A 21640-nucleotide genomic window follows, 5' to 3' on the forward strand; every position below is an offset into this window, starting at 1 on the left:
CCTCTACTGCCTTGAATCTTTGGTTCTACTGAGCATGGTTGTAGAGTAAAAAATATTCAGGTCTAGAGATGATAAGTGTAAGAAATTTCAAAGATCTTATAAAGGGTATTTAGAAAATCAAAGAGGTGCAATTCATTTCATTGGAGAGAAAAAGGAGAAAGGGGCAGGAAGTATATATCTCTGTGCCCTTTTCTCTTTGGGTTAAGGCATAAAACAAAATTTAGAAGATAAAACTCCAAGTGAGAAGATGAATAGAACTGCACCAATCACAAATGCAGATAGATGGAAGTGGTCATTATATGTGTGTGTGTGTGTGTATGTGTGTGTGTGTGTGTGTGTGTGTGTGTGTGTGTGTGTGTGTGTGTGTGTNTCATTATATGTGTGTGTGTGTGTGTGTGTGTGTGTGTGTGTGTGTGTGTGTGTGTGTAGACTCATTCACTCATTCATTAGTCTTTAAATGATTCTCTCAGGTATGTAAATGAATTGATGATATGAATTTTTATATCTGGAAAAAACCCACCTTGACCATTATTGAGAGAAACAAAAACTATTAGAAAAGACAGGTTGAGTTTCTCCTTATTCTGTGATTAGTATCAGGAGATAAAGTATATGAAACTACCTCTATTTTAAGTCTTCTAAAGATAAAGTAATTTAGGAATTAAAAATGAGCATTTTTCTAAAATATATAATTATATTTTATTGATACAGAAGTGACAAAATATATAAATATTCCTGAAACATATTATTTTAAAGATAATTTGGGGATTTTACATTTAATTAATATATTAAACTAAGATTTTTTATGTTAAAATATATCAAATCAAATCTGGCCTTAGATACTTCCTAGCTGTGTGCTCTAGCCAAATTACTTAATCCCCATAGCCTGGCCTTTTTCTTTCTTCTTGGAAACTTTGGAACCAATATACAATTATGATTGAAATGGAAGGGAAGGGTTAAAACTATGTGTCAGAATAGAAGAAATTAAGCTAAATGCTTATAGTAACATTTTCAGCAAGTCTTAATAACATAACAGAATCTATTAGAATGGCCTCTAGCCTTTGATTCAAGTGTCAATTATACATTAAAATTTGAGCTTTTCAACAATTAAAGGAATCTTCTCTGATTTTAAAATGATGATTTTTCTTGGGATATTCTCAGTCAAAAATATCTAACTCAATAAGCACTATTCTATTTCTTACAGTGAACATGACATATATTACAAAAAATTAATAATGTTTCCTATAAAATAATGTTTTAATAGTACCCAAATAAAGATTTTAAAAATAATTTTAGTCTATGGAATTTTTAAAAGATAATACTATATCTTAGTTAATAGGTACATGCTTATTTTTCATTATTTGTCTAATATAGTTGTCAATTTTGTTTATTTTCAATTCAGAAATGGAAAAATAGAGTTTTTACAATATATTTATGTCACATATATGTATGATATATCATATTTCATCCATTATATCATATTTCTGCCTAGGAGTTCAGAGAATTTTATAGCTAGCATTTCAATAATCCTCCAAAACTCCTATAAAGTAAATCAGTAGCAGATGGTTATCTTCTTCATTTTCCAGAAGTTCAATGACAAGGCCAAATGCCAATCTTCATGGAAACAATGCAGCTGAATATCTGAAATAGTTGTGAGGATTCAATCCATGGCACAGTGGTAGGCAGGAAATGTCTCTAAAGACACTGGAAATTTCCTGAAGAGGAGAAGAAAAATCTAAGGCAGTATTTTATCTTTCTACTGCCTTTCCGTGTTTCTGAATCTATAATGATTGAGCTAGAAAAGTAGAGAAACCAAAGGATTTTGGAAGCTCCTACTATGCACCTTCTTTACTTAGTATATTCTGGGATTTCCTAGATATTATCACAGACTCATATTTAGCAAGAATTATGGTACTTACTGTGAATCATACAAAAATGGATAAATGGAAAATTAGGATTCTTGGAATTTACTTAACTTCTTCTCCCTCACCCCTCTTCTCTTCCAGGTGAATTTGGAGAGGTATGCAGTGGCCGCTTAAAGCTTCCTTCCAAAAAAGAGATTTCAGTAGCTATCAAAACTCTCAAAGTAGGCTATACTGAAAAGCAGAGGAGAGACTTCCTGGGGGAAGCAAGTATCATGGGGCAGTTTGACCATCCCAATATCATTCGACTTGAAGGAGTTGTTACCAAAAGTAAGTCTTTAGTGTACTTCTTTGGGGGATATGTGTCAAGTTTATTTAATCTCACTTAACAATATTCCATTACAGTCGTTTACACACAAATATCATGGAATATTTTACAAAGTAGAACTTCATTGTTCAAAGAGAAAGCTAGGATTAGTGCTTCTAATCCAATTGGCTTGGCTCCCAGGTTGTCACTTTTCCTGAATTGGCCACATATTTATTTAGGATTTGGGGAATTTAAATCCACATATTTGGACTTTGAAACAATTTTAGAGGTTCTAAGATCACTTCAGAACATTCTAAAGTTAAGATCAGAATAGACCCAGAAGATATTCTGATGCAAAGCTTCTATGAGATTCTAATCATTCTGGAAATCTAAAGACCTAAGCAGGAACTAGGCTAGTCTGGGAGAGAATTTTAAAGGACTTAAAAAACATTTCAGATTCCTTTCAGAAATACTGACTCCGTTTTTCATACTTTTTATATCATCCTTCCTGCTTATTATTTGCCCAAACTGACTCAGAGAGGTCCTTTTGAGGTGATTATAGAACTCCTAGACTGGTCCCAATTGCAACCAGAATCTTTAGTGTATGTACATTAGTTGCCTTGAAGTTCAAGGGCTCTCCTAAGCAAATTACATTAATAGAAAAAATTCTTCCATGGAAAGAAAGACTGGCAAAGACTTTGATACAGTTTAGGGAATAATTAATTTGTTCTACATTTGAACACTACTTGGTCAATAGACATTATGGATTATCTTATTAATGCAAATGTTTGTGTGCATTTTTATAATACTTGCCATATATTACAATTCATCTCTCCTTTATACCAAAAACAATTCTTAGTTCATAAAAGTGTCAAATTGAAATGGACTTTGTTTTCTTTCCAAAAATTCTTTAAGGAATCATAGTCTTTTTATTTCTCTTCATTATTGTGTGGGTAGGTCAGTACATATTCATAAATTCAACTGGATATTCAAAGTATATTTAGAAGCACAGTTATTCATTTTGTTTTATACTTTAACAGAGTATAAGGAGACTATGGACAGCAGCACTGTGGGACTGCTTTCTTGAGGAAAACTGCTCTGATCAAATCATGTCCTTTAATTATAGTTTTGAGCATCATATTAAAGACTTTGGTTTGAATTTACGTTTCACAGAGACAGTTACTTGCTGAATGATGTAAAAAGTATAGATCAAACTGTGCCCCTTACACTTCTCACCATTATCAACTATGGCATCCAGACTTAAGGATTTTCTTGCCACGGGTAATACACCTCTTGCTATATAGTTGGGCAATATTTGTACATGTTTCTATGGGAATGGGATCAATTTCATTGGCAGATTCCCGTAACCTATTAAATTTAATTAGATAGTAGAATTCTTTCTTTCCAGAATAATGCATTATTGAAAGCATGCCATTATATGTTGATTTCCATTTCCTCTAACTAGAAGTACCTACAATGAGATAAGTCAGACTGAAGAGCATCCCTTGTATCTATGTTGCTTGATTTTTTTCTGATGTGGCCTTTGTCTGAAAGATAAAATGATCTTGCCTAAATGCTTATAGTCAGTCAAGGGCATTCATAAGAAACAACCTCAGATTTAGGAAAGCGGAAAAAAGAATGATATAAATTGTAAGTAACATATGTAAAAACACCATATTCATGCCTGATCTTGTAACTTACTTGTATAGATTACAAATGGCTTATTCTTAGGATAAAAACCCTACATTTGATATATCTCCCTGGCCAAAGAAGTATGTAAGGTTTGCCAAATCTGTCTATATAAATCCCAGCAATCTTATATATTGCACACATAATAGGGTTCCAAACCCAGGATTAGATTGTGAACTCTCTTTGTGGAGGATTTAAGAGCTATTAGTCTGGCACATTATAACATCTGGGAGTAAAAAGAAATGATTTAGAATGAAGCTAACATGGTACATTTAAGAGTGCAGAGATGTAATGTTTTATAAACAAAATATGTTCTTTTGCCCAATCTTAACTTCTTCCTTTACAAAGACCACGGTATTATTGATAGAAAGCTGAAAGGATCACAACCTAATAAAGAGCTATATAGTAAACAAACAAAAAATAAAACAATAGCAAAACAGGTTATTAGGACAAATATGTAGATGACTAAAATTTACATGTATATTCCATTTCAAAGTTTAGAAGAAAATTCTTTTCATGATATCCTTTAGAGGATAGTATACAAGTATCACCAACCCATTTTACAGATGAAGACATTGTTAAGGACATAATTAAACTTCCCAGAGTCAATGGAGAAACTAGAATTTCAAACTTGTACCTTCTGATGTTAAGTCCAATGCTCTTTCTATTTCACAACAAAGGGATAGCATGAGAATTGGGAAGTGAAGATATCTTTTTAATTGGTTAATTTTGAGCACACAATTTCCAATTCATGAGTCAAGGAATCTTTTTTTCTCTTTCTCACTCTTTCTTACTGTCTCTGTTTTGTCTTTCTCTGTCGCTGACTCTGACATGGTCCTTTGGCATAGACCAAATTGCTCATCATTGCTCTTACTTGCATACTTAGAAAATATCCTTTGAGCCACTAAGTCTAATCATGTCTCTTTTGCAAGTCAGTATAAGCAAATTCTCTCTTCAATCATTATATTCTTGGCTCATTTCCAGCTAGGCTATTAACAATTTTAATAGTGGGGTTTCTGTCCCAAAGGTCTTCGATGTAAATGCTCATGTTACTTTTTAACAGGGGAAGACATATTGTCTTCTCTAAACCAAGCACCCAAATATATAATAACACATACAATAATTCCTCAGCTGATTGCTTGTATATGTATTCCTTTAGGTTATTATTGCAACAACAATTCTGGCCCTCTAGTAGAATGGGAGTGCCTTCCCAGTTGTAGCATCTATGTATTTTTTTTATTGACTTAGTTAAAGACATTACTTTGAAAGAGGTTGCAAGGGATTTTAATCCTTGAATTTTTATTGGGGAAATAAATGGGCTAGACTGCTTGGCAGTAACTACATTCCCAAGGTCCTTCAAGGTGCTTTCCTCTCATGATGTTAGGTTTTAGGAGGCTTGTAGAACATATTTTGCCCAAGTTGTAAAGTATATACTTTATATACTTTATATCAGAGGTCTGAGCATGGAATTGGTTGGATATATCTTAAACTACTTATTGCAGATGTGATGGGGTACATTACTTGAATAAGATATCATTCTTTTGTTCCACTGCTACATTAGTCCCTTGTTTCATATTTCTTCCTTTCTAAACTTGTCTTCTACATGGGTCTCAAGGGTGCTTTCTAGGCAGTGCTCTTAAAAGCCAACACACATGTGCTGCTTAGTTCACTAATAATTTACAGAAATGTGTAGCCTGTTAGTATAATAAATTTTAGAAACACCGTTGACATAAGTTGTTATCATGTATTAATGGTTGCATTTTTGATGAATGAGTGTAGAACTATCCTTTAAAGTTATATGGAACATGTGTTTTAGACTGTGTATATTTTAACTTAATGAATAAAATTTATTCTGTATATCAGAAAACAAGACAGAAGAGGATATTTTTAAATATTGGAGGTTTTTATTTCTTTTCTCCAAAATGTAAGTGGGCATTATTTTTATTATGCACTATTTCATTCCATGAAAGAATAGTTTTGTTATATGTATTGGTAAGTAGCATATCTTTCACCCAGCCAGAAGACACAGTTTTAAAAGGTGAGGCACATTTTAACAGTGAAGATAAAGCACATAACATCACCAGTCAGAATATTTAACACAGAACCCCATCTACAAACTTCATCTGCTTCTAGGACTATTTTCATAGGATCATGAATTATAGCTGAAAGGGACAGTAGTTATCATTTTGTCTAATCCCCTCATTTACAATTGTGGAAACTGAGATCCAGAGATCACGTGATTTACTCAGGCTCAAACAAGTAGTAGAGCAAAGGTTCAAACAAAAATCCTTTGACTCCAGACCCAATATTCTTTCCTGCTACATTTTGGTTTAATATGCATTTATCAGACATCCACTCTGTACCAAAGTTCAGTATTAATTACTGAAGCTGGAGATATGATATAAAAGAATAGAATATAAAATCCCTGCCCTCAAATATCTTCAAGTATTATTATCATATATATATATATAAATTAGGATAATATCTCATATTAGAGAAGTTCTTTGTGTAAGAAATAGAAGCACTCTGGTTATTGAGTACACTCCTGGTTTTGTTACTTATTAGTTTTCTGACATTAGACAAGACATATAAAACCCTTTGAACCTCAATTTCCTCATTTATAAAAATGAATTTAATAATCCTAGAATTACTTCTCTCCCAAGGTGTTTGTGTTTGGTCAAACTTAAGTGCTACATACAGGTAAAATAGTATTTGTTATGGGTCTTTTTGTTGTTATTCAGTTGTGTCTGATTCTTTGTAACAACATTTTGGATTTTCTTGGTAAAGATGCTGCAGTGATTTGCTCATACCTTCTCCAGCTTATTTTACAAAAGAGTAACTGAGGCATGCAGAGTTAAGTGACTTGCTCAGGGTCACACAGTATTCCATCCACCTAGCTGGCCTATATTTGTTATAGTACAAACTAGAAATAACTGATGATTTCTGAACCAGTGTGATAGAAGAAACATTACTAATTGGTTTATTGTTGTTGTTGTTCAGTCTTGCATTAGGTTTTGAAAGATATGGCAATAAATAAAAAACCTGATTATTTCATATTTGATACTGTTTGCTAATACAGTCACTATAGGAAGTTGAGAAGGAGAATGGCTTAAGAAAAATAAAAAGTGAGAAAAATGACCATCACATTTTTATAGTGATTTTACTGGATGTTCACAAAATGAGGATTTGGCTTAATAAATCATGCTCTTCTTATAAAATATTTCTGTAGAAATGACTTCATGAATCAACTAATATCTTTTCTCTAAATCAAAGTAAATTGAAATAGGAGATTTGCGTGGTCACTTTCATGGAGGTTTGACAAAGTACATTTCTGAATTTCTCCTTTCTTACTGGCTTTTATCAATTTTACTCCTGATTAAGCTTTCTAGATACCACATTCAACATGATTACATGATCCCAACAGCATACATTTGGCAACCAGTATTAAGATATTTTTATCCTTTTTTCTCCAGTATTCTCAAGCATTTCTCTGGCTTTCTAAAGTCATATTTTTCTAACTTTCATGGAGAAAGATGACTGATTTATGATGTAAAAAAGGGAAGATGATATCTGCTTCCCATTTGGAATTCAGAAATGGCATTTAGGAATTTGTAGACTACTTTGAAATTATTATATAACAAATTTACACATGCAAAATAGCAACATTTAGTAAGTAATAAAGGCAGGCTCCAACATTGAATAATCTTTCATTATTTCCAATTTCATCAGTTAGAATTTTGCTTTAAGCTTCCCTATTCTGGGGGAAAAAAGATTATAGAGAAGATTGAGAATAGATATCTCATACTTTATCTGAAATCCCTTGTTTTTTTGTTTTTTTAACCTTTTCATTCCTAGTTCTAGATTTATATAGAAAGTGCAATGGTTTTCATGGTCAGTAGTTATCACCAAGGCTCTGAACTCAATGTAGAAGACTAAGGTAGTTTTTAACAGTTTATCTCTAATGATCCACATAAATGAAAATTAGGAATTTATGTTCCAAACTTATCCCTGACCACTTCTGCTTCTTGGGATCCATTCTAATGAAAGCCAATCAGTTGCATTGATTTAGTGTTCACTATTTATAGAATTCTGATGGATAGTAGCTATACTATCAAGGGAACATATGGCCTCTACCATCAATAAGCAAATATGTTCACATCTTACTGGATAAATACAATGACAAATGCAAATGGGTGAATGAAGAATTAAATGTAAATATGTTGAATATTAAGGAGCTAACTGCACCTGAACATTAAGGTTAGCTTCATGGACTTTTTGGAATGTAAAACAGGGTATATGTAGTTTGATGGAAAGGGGATGATTTCAAATGGAATATTTTTTAAAGTAATTCGCATAATTTTTTGAGAATTCTCTTCTTCCCTAAAACTTCAACTTGTTAAAAGTTCATGTGGACTACTAAAATATTGAAAATAAATATAGACGACTTGCAATTTCATCTGTTCCTATGTCTATCAGACTATGTTTTGCTGACTCTTAAATCTTGATGCAAAAAGATGTAGAAGTTGAACTACTTTGCTGTGGAGAAATGGAAATGTCAAAAGTCTCAGAATCAGGAAAGGAAAAAATTGATAAGCAAAGAAAGGGCCTCAATTATGTACAAACTCAATAATGACTTTGACATTATATAAGACAAATAGCTGACTTTTCTACATACATTTGGGATCATAAAATATGTCAATAATTATTAAAGACAGAAGAATGCAGTAAATTGGTGGCTGGGCAAGAATATACACACAATACATACACAGTTGCATAGTAACACACAAATTCATACATATATATATAGTCTCCAACTATCACAGTTTTCTAGATTTATGACTCTTTCCCTTTTGAAATGTCACATTTAATATAGTAAATAACATTATATACAGTTATACAGACATGCATATTTACCTATATTATATACATATTTATTTACATATGCATTAATGGGTATATATATTATCTCTGGTTACATAATGTACATTCATATGTACATTTTAGCTACTAGTTCCCTTAGGGATCAAACCACAAGGATTGAATAAAGAATTTAAGAGAGATCAAAGGTGAAGAAGAAGATGTAAATTTTACATTTCTTTCTAAATATGATGAGATCAATTGTAATTCTAGGGGAAAGGAATGCCATAGTTTTAGGACTTTGTCCAAAAGGTCTTCTAGACCTTATCGATTGAAATAGAACAGTCAGGATCTTTGACTCCACAATTATGAGTAATTCTGTATCTTTACTGTAATTTATGTGGTTACATTCATTGATTGGTAAATTGATTAAGTCAGAGGAAGAATTTTATGGAATGGGAAAAAAGAAGTTGTTTCTCTTGGGAGAGATTCAGTTTGCTAAGTAAATTAAGTATAACCTTTGAGGTTCTAAGTCTATAATTCATTTCATTCATGACCATTGTCACTTATGAGGATTAAATAAATATATAAAAAGCAGAGATGAGATTGCAGAACAGAAACTCAACATTCACAGTGAAATAGAACATCAGGGGAAATAGACCATCTGGTTGGTTCCTAATTGTCAGTATTGGGAGGTAATAAAAGAACAAATATGTCTTAATTTTTTTTCTTCCACACCCATTAAAGAATAACTTTAATTCTTGAGATTTTGAGAAAGCCACTGTAGATTATGATTGTTCAGCTACTTTGTTCCTTTCTTCTTCTTTTGCTCATCTTTTAGGCGCACATTATCTGTTCACTTCCTGAAAGTGAATAGAAGGCTATGCAGCCAATTTTTTTTTAAAAAAATAAAGCTTACATCAGAAAGAGTATATGGAGATCATGTAATCTAATTTTTTATAGGTTAAGTTCAGGAACCCTAGAGAGGTTACATGACTTATTCCAGGTTAAGCAAATATTACTTAAGTCAAAACCAGAACTCATATCTCCTGACTCTCAGATGAAATCAGTTATAGTTCTTGGGAGAAGAAATTCTGTGATTTCAGATCTCTGACTAAAAGACCTTCCAGAACTTATTCTTTGCCATAGGACATTTAGGTGGATTGCATGAATATGAATAATTCCATTTGGTAGAATTATGATGCACACTTTAATGCTGTTCATTAGAGGGGACAGGGATTAGTCATTAGCTCAGTCAAAAAAAGCTAATGCTGCTTCTTTCCTTTGGCATGTTCCTCTGTTTTTATTTTATTTTTTATTTTTTTTAAACCCTTAACTTCTGTGTATTGACTCCTTGGTGGAAGAGTGGTAAGCGTGGGCAAAGGGGGTCAAGTGACTTGCCCAGGGTCACACAGCTGGGAAGTGTCTGAGGCCAGATTTGAACCTAGGACCTCCCATCTTTAGGTCTGACTCTCAATCCACTGAGCTACCTATCTGCCCCCAACCTCTGTTTTTATTTAAGATTTTTTTTTATTTAAGAATTTAAGAATTTCCTTCTTAAATAAGAAATGAATGTAGTTTGGGGAAAATGGAAAGAGTGCACAGAAAAAATTTTAAATAGTTTATATTCAATTTGTACTTACCTCTAATTTGGAAGTAAAGGATCTGATTTACATCACTATCTTTCTCTACCAATGCTTTGACGCATTAGTAAATTATATCCAATTCCATATGAATTTGACTAGTAGGACTCAGTCATCTTAACTGGACTCTGAAACCATGGATTATGAAACTGAATGGACCTCCTTCATAGTCTTATTTCACATTACCTTTCTTTATTCAATCTAAATTCTAACCACATTAACCTGCTTGCTGCTCACAAAATTCTTCTTTCTGTCTTCTATCTCCATTCCCTTCCATAGCTATTTCCTTCACCTGAAACATACTCCCTTCTACCCCTTAGAATTATTTCTTTTAGTCTCAGCTCAGGTGCCACTATCTATGAGAAGACTTTTGTGATCCTTCTCATTGTTAATTTTTTTCTCAAATTATTTTGTATTTTCTAATCCATTTGCATGTTGTTGAGTAAAATGTAAGCTACTTGAAGGCAAGACATTGAATTATTAAATTTGGTATTCTTAGATGACTAGTGTTTTACCTAGAACTAATAGGTACTTAATAAAAGAAAAATATTTAACTATATACTTCTGCATTTAATTAAATGTGTGATTTCATTAGTATAGTTATTCCAGTTCTCCACAGATTTACCCCAAGTCTTCCTATGTTTCTTTTAAAATTTAATGACTATTAATTCATTTGTTATTTGTTTCTGTCTAACGTCGTCACCTGTTTCCAGTTATTTAGCCCTATCTAGTACACAAGACACATTGATAACATTTAACCTGTTTACACCTGGATTGTGACTTTCTTTTGCCTTTTGGGTTACCTATAAAAAATCTATCTATCTATCTATCTATCTATCTATCTATCTATCTATCTATCTATCTATCTATCTATCTGTCTGTCTAACTATATATAATTTTAAGTGATTTACAAAAAGACAGTGTTCCATTGTCAAGAGTTCTTCATATGAAAAGCCATGGTTTGAATCATACTTCTGGTACTTATTATCTTTGGGTCTCAGTTTACTTAACTTCAAAATAAAAGGGAAATCTTTTTACCTTTTAATGTATAATCATATGGAAAATAGTAAATGAAATTCAACCTTTACAGAGTGCTTAAAAAAAGGTTTTCATGAATCTAAGCTAGTCTTTTTAATTCAGTAACTAATCATTTTAAGGCTTGTAACAATCTCGTTCTTCTCATGTCCCTTCTGAAACTTTCCTTCTGATCGTTTTAGGATTCATTAACACTTCTCTAGGGGAGAGGAAAAAAGATGAAACTCAAATCAGTTTCCCAATTCATTTTTTTATTCTTTTGAAAGTTGATAACAGATGTAATAATAACAAGCCTAATTAAGGAGTTGCAAAGTAAAGTTGAGGCCTTTGATTATTTGTATATTTCAATGATTTCTGTTATTACTGATACTCTTAACACATCCCGTCAGATACTGATTTACCCTGAAAGGCATTGGGAAAGAACACTGTATTTGAAATGAGAGGAACAGAATTCAAATCCTAGCTCTGTCATTTATAATCTCTTTTATCATGAGCAAGTTACTTAGTGCCTCTTGCCCTCATTTTTCCCCATGGAAAATTAGGGGATGCATGCTAATTAGATATTTTCAAAGTTCCTTTCCAGTTCAATATATAGATCCTGTGAATCTATGGATTGTTTCAGATAATTTTTTAAAATGCATATTGTACGTCCTCAACCAACTGAGAAAGATATTTAATCTTTTTTTTAAATATATTTCAGGTAAACCAGTCATGATTGTCACAGAATACATGGAGAATGGCTCCTTGGACAGCTTCTTACGAGTATGTACAAGAATCACTAATTAATGAGGAGCTCTATTAATATCTCTCTTTAGGATATTTCTCTATTTTCTTGTTTTAAAATTTTTTTTAGTAAAAATATCACTAATTTTCTCCTATAGTTTTCCGAAAGTTTGGATTGTGATATACAATTTGACAGTTTCATTCATACTCACATTAAAAAAAACTTAAATAGCACATAAGCATTAGTAACTACATTCTATCTACAGAACAATTGATCTGATAGACTAGAAATTACTATTGTAAACTGAAATCATCTGGGTTAATTTAATAATTTGCTATCGTGACATGTCCATCAAGTAACAGTAAATAGAGTATTGTCTATTTTTTTCCTTGCCCAATACAAATGGAAAGAATTATTGGTATTGTTATAGACAACCTCTTAAGTTACGCCAAGCATTAGGTATTCTGTAGTTAAAGGCAAATTTTATTGATAGAAGCTGAAATTTCTTGGCACAGAATGGGAAAGAGAAGCCTATAAAATCATGTCCTCTTCTCCCAGCACCCAAATGTTAATGTTTTCAGATTTATTTTCCTCAAAACCAAACCTGAACAACTCCTCCCTAATACTTCATATGCTGCCTCAAGATATATGTGAGGTAAAACAATAAATAAGAAGCATTCTAGAGACAGACCATAAATAACATCCATCTAGAATAGAAATGCTCCTTTAGTTTCTGTCTTTGAATCAGCCTCTGCTGCCTATTAGTAGCCCATCCATCTCTTAAATGGTTCTGTCTCTTTAACAAATAAGTATGAGCCCTGTATTACCCCATTAGAAGGTGACATATTCCCTCTTTACAAGAATATCACTATGGTTCAGCACAACTGTTAGATTATTCATTAAGTAAAGTGTGGTTTCAGAAATCAATCTAGGTATGTAAGCATACAAGGTCTGCCAATCTGTTCAATCAGTAGATATTCCTTGAATGTACACTACCTTGAAAGTATTGCACATGCAAAGTATATAAAGAGTAATAATCAATAGTTGCTGCCTTCAAATAATTTAAAGTACACAAATTATATATATATATATACATATATATAATGTATGTAATAAAATATCACAAATCTCATGGAAGCACCATGCACATCATGATATATTATCTATTTATTGCTGCATTTTACTATTTCATAATTTTCCTGTGATGGAATATTTCTGTACAAACTTTCATATGCTATTTCTACTAATGAATGGATGTCAAATATAGTAGACTAACAAGAAGGAATAAAGAAAATGAAGCTAAACAGTAATTGCACTGAAAATTTACTATGTTCTTATTCTCATGAAAGTCTTTCTATCATAACATATACATATATCAATATATACATATATATATGTAAAATTAAAAGAACTATGTTCTTCAGTCTTAATGAAAAGCAACATGGTAGAAAGGCATTGGGTTAAGAGCCCTGGATTCAAACCTTAGTTAGGTAATTCATTTTTCTTCAGGTTTACAATTTCTTCCTCTGTAATTCAAGAGGTTTGGACTATGTGTTTACTCTGGTCCATTCCAGCTCAAAAGATATAAATCAAGGATAAAATATAATCCTATAATCATACAGATGAGAAAATTGAGATTAATAAGGATACAATGGTTTGCCTAAGTTTTCTCAGGAATCAAAGCAAGTCTTTTGACCCTAAAACTGGTGCTTTTTGAATTACTGCACAATTTCTTCAGCTTGGGCATAGAGCTATGCAATAAGTACTTCACAATAATATCTCCTACATACTACATCTTGAAAATGTAGAAGTCTTAGAGTAAAAGTTTACCTGATTAAAATACTTTATAAATTAGCATGCAACTGAAGACAAATAATCAAAAATGTTATTCTGGGTACTTTACCTTATCTTAAGGGAGACAAACTAGTATGCTAGAACAATCCCTGAGATTCTCTCTTACAATATGAACACAAGAGTATCACTTCACATCTCTGTACCTCAGTTTCCTAATTTGTAAAATAAGAGGGGCTGGATTTAGATTGTCTCCAATATTCCTTCTAGAGCTCACATTCTATGATTTTCTGATTACATAAAAGTTACTCTCAGGTTCCCTTTCCAAATGATTGCTTAACTTTAATGAAAGGTTTTGACCTGAGATCAGTATGCCACATGAAAAGTATTCCAGTTTCATTTTGATGGTACTCAAATCTGTTTTTTTAAAAGGATATACTGATTACATGTAATCACTATGCTGCGCTATTTTGATGCTGTTGTTAACCTTATTGTTTTCAACCTATGACTTTTGATTGAATGTAACTACAGCTTGTCTAATGGCGGCTGATTAAAAGAGTCAATATCCAACACTAAAACCAAAAAAATTTTGTGGAGAAACTGTGACCCTTACTAATTACGTATTTCAAAATGTTTCCCAGAAACATGATGCCCAGTTTACAGTCATTCAACTAGTAGGAATGCTTCGAGGGATAGCCTCTGGAATGAAATATTTGTCAGATATGGGCTACGTTCATCGTGATCTTGCTGCCCGCAATATCCTTATCAACAGCAACCTGGTGTGCAAGGTTTCTGATTTTGGCCTCTCAAGAGTTCTAGAAGATGATCCAGAGGCTGCTTACACAACAAGAGTGAGTTGTACCTTTTGTCCTTTACTTTTTTATATTATGCTAACCTGTAGTAAGTCTAAGATATAGCCAGTACACACAAAAATGCTTTACCACTTTACTTTCTTCTTCCTTATGGAATTCCTTAATTATTAAAGAGTTTTAAGAATATGTGGGTAAATGATTGGATTTATTTTTCATAACATTAATAGACTTTTTCTTCACAAATTTGAATGTAATCTGAAATGTAAACCAGTTATAATCTACAGGACCCATCTCTCCTGAAAACAAACACGTTCAGGCTTGCAGAATTGAAATATTCATAATTCCTTTTGTTTCCTTTTAAATATGCTTTTGACTATTCAGTGAAGGCTAGATAAACTCTGAAGATACCAGGACATTTTGTTGAGTGTTGAAAGTCAGTACAACATTTCTGTATTACTTAAATTTCTTAAAATTTATAGTTAACGTTTTTCTTCTTCATGCACCAAAGAGCTAAGACCCAATTCTTTTAGGAAATAGTCCCCATTTTGATTACCCAGCTAAAGACCTTGTGTCCCACAATGTCTATGACAGTCAGAACTAAAAATCCTAGACTTGAGTTCAGCTTACTATCTAAACAATAGTAGGAGAGACAAGAAAATAAAGATATTAATTTAGGAAGTGGCATTCTCAAAGTCATGAGTATCATCATATTATTTCCAGGATTTTTAGCCATGTCATGATCTAGTTTTTTTTTACTTTAAATGAACCTAGATGTTAAAGAATGGTTTTATTGTCTTTCTTGTATATTAATATCCTCATGCCTGCTAGCAAACTTTATTAAGCTGAGAGCAAAAGCATATTAATATCCAGCAGTCCATTCAAATGCAATTTAGAAAAATGGCTAGCAAATCACTCAGACTGTTCTACTCCACAAACCTGATTAGATTGGAAAGGTCTGACAAAAATCTTAACATGAATTTACTGTTTTCTGTTCCCTACTAGCAAAGTCAGTCAGCCACAATTTTGCAGCATGATATCATTTATTTAATAACTAACCTATCATCTGATGCTACAAGATAATGAATGGAAAGCTGATAGATTTATTTTGCAGGGAGTATTTTTTATTTCATTATCTCATCTACTTTTTGAAGATATTCATAATGTTTTGCTATTGGGTGAATTGCTAAAATAGTCCTTTACGAAGTACACATGTATTGTGTCTTCCTTAAGATACTATCCTTAAAAGCAAAATTATTTTTTTTCAGTTAAATTGTTTGATTTGAATTAATTTTCTTAGAATTTTAAAATATGTTTATCTTGTATTTTTCTTCCTTTTTGATGTCATATCCTTGCTGATTAAAGGATAAAGGACTCCCCATATTCGTGGTTAATCAATTTGAGTTCCAGGGTTAGGAAAGGCTATTTTCCAGGAAATCACTTTGAAACAATGATCTCATTCTGGAGTCCCAACACAACAGAGGCCACTTTGATTTTGTTTGCTAGCAGAATAATGTATAGTTATTCTACTACTCTTTTAGGGTAAGTGTGAGTGTAGATGAAGCAAATACCTAAAGTTCTTTGGCCTCAGTAAAATAAAATCAATAAAATATTTATTGTTCTATTGCTATTTTTATGCCTAAAGAAGTATACTAAATAGTTTCTGCTAAAGTCAAAATATATCAAACAAACTTTTGGGTTTTTTGGGGGTGAGGGGAATGGAGCATTCTCAAATACTCCAATCCCAAATCTTTGATTTGCATTCATTCGATATGATCAAATGTATATTCAGAGACACTTGTTATTCATAATCCAGGATATTTCTGGAACACTCTCAACAGTCCTTATGAAGGCACCAGTTCCTAGTCTAAAAAACATTGAAATATGTCTTGATATGACACTTTTCAGATTTAAATTTAGATATTTTTCTGAAACTAGCTTACTAAATTAACTATGTTGAACTCTTAAAAAAACCCTCTAAAATACAAGGTATAGACATGTAAGGCAACTTTTTTTACACACACATATACATACTCTTATATGAACATAGGCACCCAAACTGGTCAATGGCAACTATCTTGCAATGTAGTCACCTTGGAAGATCATACATGCATTTCACTGATGCTTTTATTGCTCATACAAATTCTTCTGTAGGGATTTCTTTCACAAGTGGCTTAAGAGCATTTGCTTGACTTCATAATCACATCCCTTTGGAGAACAGGATCAAATTATGTTACCTAGCTTAGCCAACTACTTTATTCACCAAAACTGACTATGAATTATTTTTGACCATTTCTAAAAGAAATCTTTCTTTAGTGAATGAAAACATTTCACCATAAGTAATACCTCAAGGAATATGAAACAGGAACTCACAATTTAAAAATATTCATCAATATATCAATTTCAAGACTTTTACTGCCATACTTCTGTATACATAGCTAATAATTTTCATGTAGTATCTTAAATACTTCAAATCTATAAAACAGCATTCTGTGTATTAATTAAAAAAATTTAAAGCCCTTTTCTTGGAGGAAGATGTTCAGAATAAGTAGGATGAAGAGATTTAGGGTTTTTGATTAAGTTAGTATGAAGGGCATTTAAATTATAACAGCACCAAATGCACAGAAGTCATTGTTAGAAATCTTATAAGAAGCATTGCACTATAGTAAAGATTGAAAGATTGAAATATAGTTCCTCCAAAGGTGAAATGACTTTGCTCTTTGGTGTGATGATACAATAGAAGTCTGAGGGAATGAATTGCCTGTGTTCCTCTAGTTATGTTTCCAGTGGCTTCTTTAATTGAACAGAAACAGTAAAAAATAAAGGTAGTGATTATTTGATATTTTTTAAATTTTTTAATTAAGAATTTTCATTGTTTAGGTATATATTCCAGTATTTGATTTATTTGGTATATTTTGATATATTTTCCAATAGATTATAGGCTACTCTTAGACCTCTGATTTCGCTGATAAATCTTAAGAAACTATAATAACTGTAGCATATAAGAAAAAATAAATATTTCAAATATTTATTGAACTCCTATAACCAAAATGTTATTAGTTGGTATATATTATTATGATCTGAAGATATGGAAAACTGTCACTACCCAAAATGTTCAATTTATAAACAGCACTTATACTTACAGAATTAGTACATAGATGACAGGGCCTGGAACACTGATTTCATTGGTGTAGAAATCTTTCAGATGAAGAACTCCATATATCAATGAAGGATATCATCTCTGCACATTATAGACCTAGAGAATTGCCTACGGGGCTGAGAAGTAAACTGACTTGTCCAATGTTATATATCCAGTAATTATGAGAGGTGGTATTTGAACCCAATTTTCCTGGCTTGGAAGAACAGCTCTCTAGCCACAGTTCTATACTCCTCTATTTTGGTAAAGACTAATTAATAAAAAACAACAGTGTTGAATGTTGAAGTAGAACAAGGCTTCTGGGAAAGGTGTGAATTAGGTCTCAAAAGCATATCCGCAATTCATCATAACAAGACTGCAGCATGAATTTGAAAACATTTCTTTTTATTTGTTTATTTTTGTTGTGGCTGTTGTTTTTGATCTAAGATAAATTCTTTCAGGAGCCAGTGTTTCTTAGACTATTTTTTTCTGTTGATGCAGGGAAAACAAACAAATATGGCAGTGCTTTTGTTCACTCCATTAAATTAGACAAGTTAATAATAAGGAAAATTTACTCATATGTTTCTGATTCACCCCAATCTTATTTTTTATTTTAATTAATTTTAAGTTCATCTCAATGTTCACAGAAAGGAGGAATATGAAAAATAGTGAAAATTTTTTCAGTTAATTTCTTTTTCTACAGAGTCCCAAACATAGTGGATGCTCTTGGGACAGGGAAAGTATAAAAATAAATTTAAATTTGTGTGGGAATTCCCAATGTGGAACTTCTTTTCACCAACTGCTGATCAGCAACTTATGCTGTAGCCTGTAGTCCTATAAAGATTTGTCTCTCCATTGCCATATAATTGCAGATTGTCAGAGGTAAAACTTAAACCAAATTCTTCCTTAAGCTAATATGGGACTTTTATACACCCATGTTCCTCTCAGAAGTCATATAGTACATGTTTTTTGAAGCAAATTAAATCTGATTTAAATCTAAGTCTGACTCTATTAATATTATTATTTGATATGCCATATAACTGTTAATAGAAATAGGGCAAACTAAAATCAATCTGAAAGCTTGATTCATCTGGAATGATCACTTCATCTGCTACTAACTGATTTATTTAAGTACTATATACAGCCAAAGTAACAATTAACAAAGCGATTTCTCTAACTATGTATTTTGCCTCTTGCCACAACTAATTTATAGTCGTGTCCCAAATGCCTTATTTTCCTTATTTTCAGATGAAAAAGATAGTTGTAAAGAAACAATCTTAAGTGTAGGAAGAGCATATTTCACAGAGTAAAATCATCATTGTAATGTGAAAATGGCAAGGCAATTACATTTTTACCTACTAAAATTTTTTCCTTAGTTAATTTCATTCTCTGTAAAATGGAAGACATAATACGTAGTTAATTTCCTTTCCTATGGTGAATGTGAATAATAATACTTTTATCTATTATAGACTTAGAGGAATAAAGCCAATAATGTGATCAAAGTAGCACATAAACCATAAAGTGTTATATAAACATCAACTATTAGTATCATTCTTATTGCTGTTGCTAATTGATAAAAAATTGAAAGATGCTTCTGCCAACTGACCAAATACTCTATTATAATTTAAAATATATGAAAATATAAGGATATTGAACATAGCACTTAAATGCATGATTCAAGTCTTCTACTAATGCACTGATTATTGGATAAAAAGCATCTCACACTTGAGTATCAGCAGTTAATTTTTATAAACAGAGCTATACCCCAATTAGCATGAATAATGAATCCTGGGAAGTAGTCTCAATGTATATGAATTTGTACTATTTGAAGTTATAATTATGTAAAATATGGTGATTTGTTATAGTTCAATGGAAGGATGCAATGCTAATTTAAATAGTGTTATTACCACTTCAAGGGAATCCATTATTTGCAATAGTCAGGAGCTAGCTAAACACCAAAGGAATTTTTTAAAATGAGGATGATAATATTTGTGCAACTTGTTAAGTTAAATGATATGATTTATGCAAAAAAAGCATTTCTTAATCCATTTTCCCCATGTGGATTATTTGGTTAACACCTTTGAGTCCCTATGATTGGCATTCACTGCAAAGAAGTCTTTTACAATCCCTAGCTTATTTAAAGGCTCAATTTCTATTCTATTTCCTACGGGAAGTCTTTCATTTTGTATTCTCCAGAAACATGTAAGTTCCTTCAGAGCAGGGAATTTATCTTTATATCTTATTCTGTACAGCCTGGACAATGTCATCTCCAAACAAAAGTACCTGGTGGGACTTTATTATCTATAGACCATTTGGCCTGTGCACAGAATATTCTCCATGACTAGCAAAGATATTTGCTAAGCATACAACTCCCTCTTTTCTTCATTTGATACTGATAAATACTGTACCATTGAACAAAGCTACCTTACTATAGAAGTAGCTCTCAAGAAATTTTAATATTCCTTACATATTCTATTTTGTTCATTTGAGTCAAATATTTTTTTCTTACTCATCAAAAATGAATATACACTCAATATTTTCTAGTCTGTTGTGTGACTATATAGAAAATTCTGCCATTAAAACAACAATCTGTTTGTGAATGGCTCTTTTATTCTTTTTTTTTTTAATAATTCTTCATTCAAGTCACATCCATTAACAGTGTGTGTCCCCTAAGCCTCTGACCTGGGTATTCTACTCTTCTCCTCTATGCCAGTGATAGTGAAATTTTTAGAGATGGAGTGCCAGGCTCCATGCCCATCCCACCCCAAGACCAAGTGCTGTGCCCTCCCCCCAAGAGATGGCATGCTCTCATCCCCATCGAGTGTCAGATCAGATGCACCCTTCTTCCCACCCTTACCCCACACAGGCGAGGGAGAAAGCGCTCCCTTTGGGCTGCTGAGTGGGTAAAGTGAGGAGTGTCCTCAGTGAGTATAGAGAGGGAGAGGGAAGTGGCCCAATTTCTCCGCTCCCATCTGGCGTTTCCACCTGTGAGCCACCCACCTTACTTCCTGTGTGCTCCCATTGGGCTGCTGGGCAAATGGTTGGGTGATATAAAAGGACAAAGGAATAATTAGTTCTGCCTCTCTCCTTTTTTGTCAGAGGCTAGAGTTTTTCTTGATTCTCCTGGATAGCCATCCCTTTCATTCCTCTACCTTAACTCCTTTTAAGCAGTAAAACCCAGCTATGGGAGTTTTAATCATTCTGAAATTAATTCTTTCAATGAGTTGATTATAATACGTTACTACAAATGTTTGCTAAGTAGATTTTTTATGGGTCATTCTGGAGGAATGAGTATTCATTATAATTTATACATGTATATATATATATATATATATATATATATTTATATCCCAGAAAAAATGTTCTTCCAAATTCTAAACAATTGATTTACCTGGACACTTTTAGAATGCAATGCATTTATAAATTAATAAACATTTTTAGAAAAAATATGAAATTTGGACACTTAAAAGGACAGTAACAAGAAGAAACATGCTTGGTGTGACTAATGATTTTTACAATTATACTAGTCTTTAAAGTAAAGTATACATTGTATGCATTAGAGATAGCAGATAATGCTTAAAATTTCCAGATGTTCATTGTATATGTCCCCCCAAATTATTGAAAAGTCTTATCTTTGTATTTCATTTCCTGAATAAGAATGTCATGACAGAGTACAATGAAAACAAAATTGACCCAACTTTCAGGAAAACTTATGCATTTCAAACAATCGGGAGAATCTTCCAAGTTCTAAGTTTTGTATCTTCACTGCCTTAGAACAAATCTCTTTATC

The 21640-nt window shown here is 32.2% G+C and overlaps 1 protein-coding gene across 1 annotated transcript in view; it reads left to right on the forward strand.

The window, feature by feature from the left end:
- EPHA3 (EPH receptor A3) overlaps positions 1-21640 on the forward strand; it is a 436551-nt gene that overhangs the window by 367771 nt on the left and 47140 nt on the right. The window contains exons 11-13 of the mRNA XM_044666928.1: positions 2004-2189; positions 12091-12152; positions 14547-14756. Coding sequence (XP_044522863.1) covers positions 2004-2189; positions 12091-12152; positions 14547-14756 — 458 coding nt within the window. The remainder of the gene's footprint in view (positions 1-2003; positions 2190-12090; positions 12153-14546; positions 14757-21640) is intronic.

This window comes from Gracilinanus agilis, chromosome 3 (assembly GCF_016433145.1).
Source record: "Gracilinanus agilis isolate LMUSP501 chromosome 3, AgileGrace, whole genome shotgun sequence".
NCBI classification, from domain to species: Eukaryota; Metazoa; Chordata; class Mammalia; order Didelphimorphia; family Didelphidae; genus Gracilinanus; species Gracilinanus agilis.